Source organism: Pteropus alecto, unplaced genomic scaffold (assembly GCF_000325575.1).
Source record: "Pteropus alecto unplaced genomic scaffold, ASM32557v1 scaffold44, whole genome shotgun sequence".
Lineage (NCBI taxonomy): Eukaryota > Metazoa > Chordata > Mammalia > Chiroptera > Pteropodidae > Pteropus > Pteropus alecto.
In genome coordinates this window covers 9202687-9204881 of record NW_006436812.1, presented here as the reverse complement: position 1 = coordinate 9204881, position 2195 = coordinate 9202687, and the positions used below count along the sequence as shown (strand labels likewise).

The window sequence follows — 2195 nt, the reverse complement described above, 5'->3', positions numbered from 1 at the left end:
GAAAGAGTGGCTAGAGGGGAAAATGTAGGTGGTGGTGTAAGGAGGGGGACGCAGGATGCGGCTGGCTGCTATGGCTATTGGGGAAGGGCTGCTCTCTGGACAGCTGGTTAGAAACCCATGTTCCTCTGATACCTACTGTGTGCCAGTGCTATTGTTTACAACTCAGCAAAAGAAATATTTTACAGAGAAGTTACCTTGAGATTCAAAGTGATTTTGCTCAAGGTCACAAAAAGGGTAAGCCTGGCCTCAAATCCAAGACCACTCTGGCAGGTGAGAAAAAGGCCAAAGAAGGCTAAGACGTATTCACAGAGGCCAGCTCTGGAGGTGGGTCTTGTGCACAGACACTCTACAGAGAAGAATGAGAAGGGCCAGGCTTTCTATGAGACTGTGTCTCTGAAAGTTAGGAAAAGTATGAAGGTAGGGACTAGGTTGGATTCTTCAATGTGTCCTAACATTGCCTCCAGCTTGGAGCTGAAGACAAAAATCAGCCTGATGGATGTTTGAACAAACAAGTGAATGAATGAGTAAACAAACAGCAACTCTACAGGACACCCGAAGAATCAGCCACCAGTCACCCCAGAATGGTGCTTAGGCCAGTTGGGGAAGAGCACCCAGAGTCCCAAGGTGGGGGCAAAACTCACGGCAGTGCACTGCCGGAGCAGGCACGACTGCTTCATGCGCCCAGGCCCCCCGAACTTCTTCATGTCTCGGCAGAAGTGGCAGTCCCCGCACTCAGTTCGCACACAGGCCCGGCAGCGGCGGCAGCGGGTTCGGCGTCGGCGCGCTCCGGCCCCCGGCCCCCGGCTGCTCGACGACATTGGGGGCGTCAGCAACGCCGAGGGCTGTGGGTAAATGGTGACAGGGTCAGGTGGGCCCAGTGGGGCCCTGACCTGGGAAACTCCTGGCAGCTCCCCCCATTTCTAAGCAGTCAGAATTCGCCCTCCTACCTAGGGAGACAAGGAACAAGGTCACCTCTCCTGCAAGGGGTGGGGGTAACCACTCTCTCTACTCAAGGCCTCTCTCTCCCAAGCAGCTCACCTGGCTGGCTCCTCTGGGAGCCTGAGAACTGGCTTCCTGACTTCACTCCTCTGACACTTCCTCAGAACCTCCTTGATTAGCCCAGGGAGAATTAAAGGGACACTAGCCTCTCCACTGACCGCCCCACATCAAAGCTTCTCGGAAACAGGGGCTCCTTGTTGTGGAGTTATGTTAGAAGGTCACAACTCTTCCCCTTATCCAAATGTACTTCACTTCACACTCTCCCCAACCTAAAATTACCCAGATTTACCCCCAAGACACCCACAGATTCCTGGGTTGAAGCTTTCTTTCTTTCTTTCTTCCTCCTCTCTCTCACACACAACTACTACCCAAAGCCTAAACATCTTCACCAGATCCAATGGGATCTTTACCCCTTCCATCCCTAAAGATTCACTCTGCTGCCCAACTTCCAGGGCTCTGAGACGCTCCCCACCATGCAGCTTCAGAGTTGCTCCTCCACTCAATTCCTCTGTTCTCCACAGAGCTCCCTCTGCTCTAAGACATCCTCCTCTTGGATCTCTCAGGTCAACCTGGGCAATCTCCCAGATTCCCTGGCTTGGGATTCTAGAATCCAGCCTGACATCTTTACAGAACTCAGGATGGGCTCCTATGTGTGCTCCCACCCCCAGCTTCCCATGCTGCTTTCCATCCCTAATTGTCTAGAATCCCTCCGGCTCCCCTTGCCATGGAAATCAGATTCTCCAAGATCCCACAAGGACTCAGCATGCCCCGAGGGTCTCTTCATGACCAAGTCTTACTCCAGCTTTCCCATTTTCAGAGACTTCTAGACCCATCTATGGGGGTGGGGAAGGGGGCTCTCAGCGCTCCAGGGGAGGGGCCTGGAGGGTGGCGACTGCAGGTGGGGATGGGGGTCTGCAAGGGGCAGCAGGGTCTAGGAAGGAAGGCCAGTTTCCCAGGATTGAGAGGTAACAAGATGAAGGACTATAGATGAGTTTGGAGCAAAGACAGGGTGAGGCTGGGGGCGGGGAAGGTTGAGAGAGCCCGGGCTGAGTATGCATGGGAGTGGGAGCTGCCCAGGTCTGGGAGTGAGGAGGAGCCGAATGAACCCACCTCACACGTGTCCCGGGAGCCATCTCTCCCTTCTCGGCAGCTCCCGGCGGGTCGGCGGCCATCGGCGGCGGGGGGGCGGGCGGCGC

The 2195-nt window shown here is 55.2% G+C and overlaps 1 protein-coding gene across 4 annotated transcripts in view; it reads right to left on the bottom strand.

The window, feature by feature from the left end:
* FBXL19 (F-box and leucine rich repeat protein 19) overlaps positions 1 to 2195 on the bottom strand; it is a 21599-nt gene that overhangs the window by 16809 nt on the left and 2595 nt on the right. For 3 of the 4 annotated variants that reach the window (XM_006914144.2, XM_006914145.2, XM_006914146.2), the window contains exons 1-2: positions 2110 to 2189; positions 642 to 842 (exon numbers count right to left, since the gene is read on the bottom strand). In XM_006914144.2, the coding sequence (XP_006914206.1) occupies positions 642 to 818 (177 nt within the window). In that variant the 5' untranslated portion in view covers positions 819 to 842; positions 2110 to 2189. Of the gene's footprint in view, positions 1 to 641; positions 843 to 2109; positions 2190 to 2195 lie in introns of those variants that run through there. The other variant, XM_025048460.1, reaches the window with a different exon arrangement.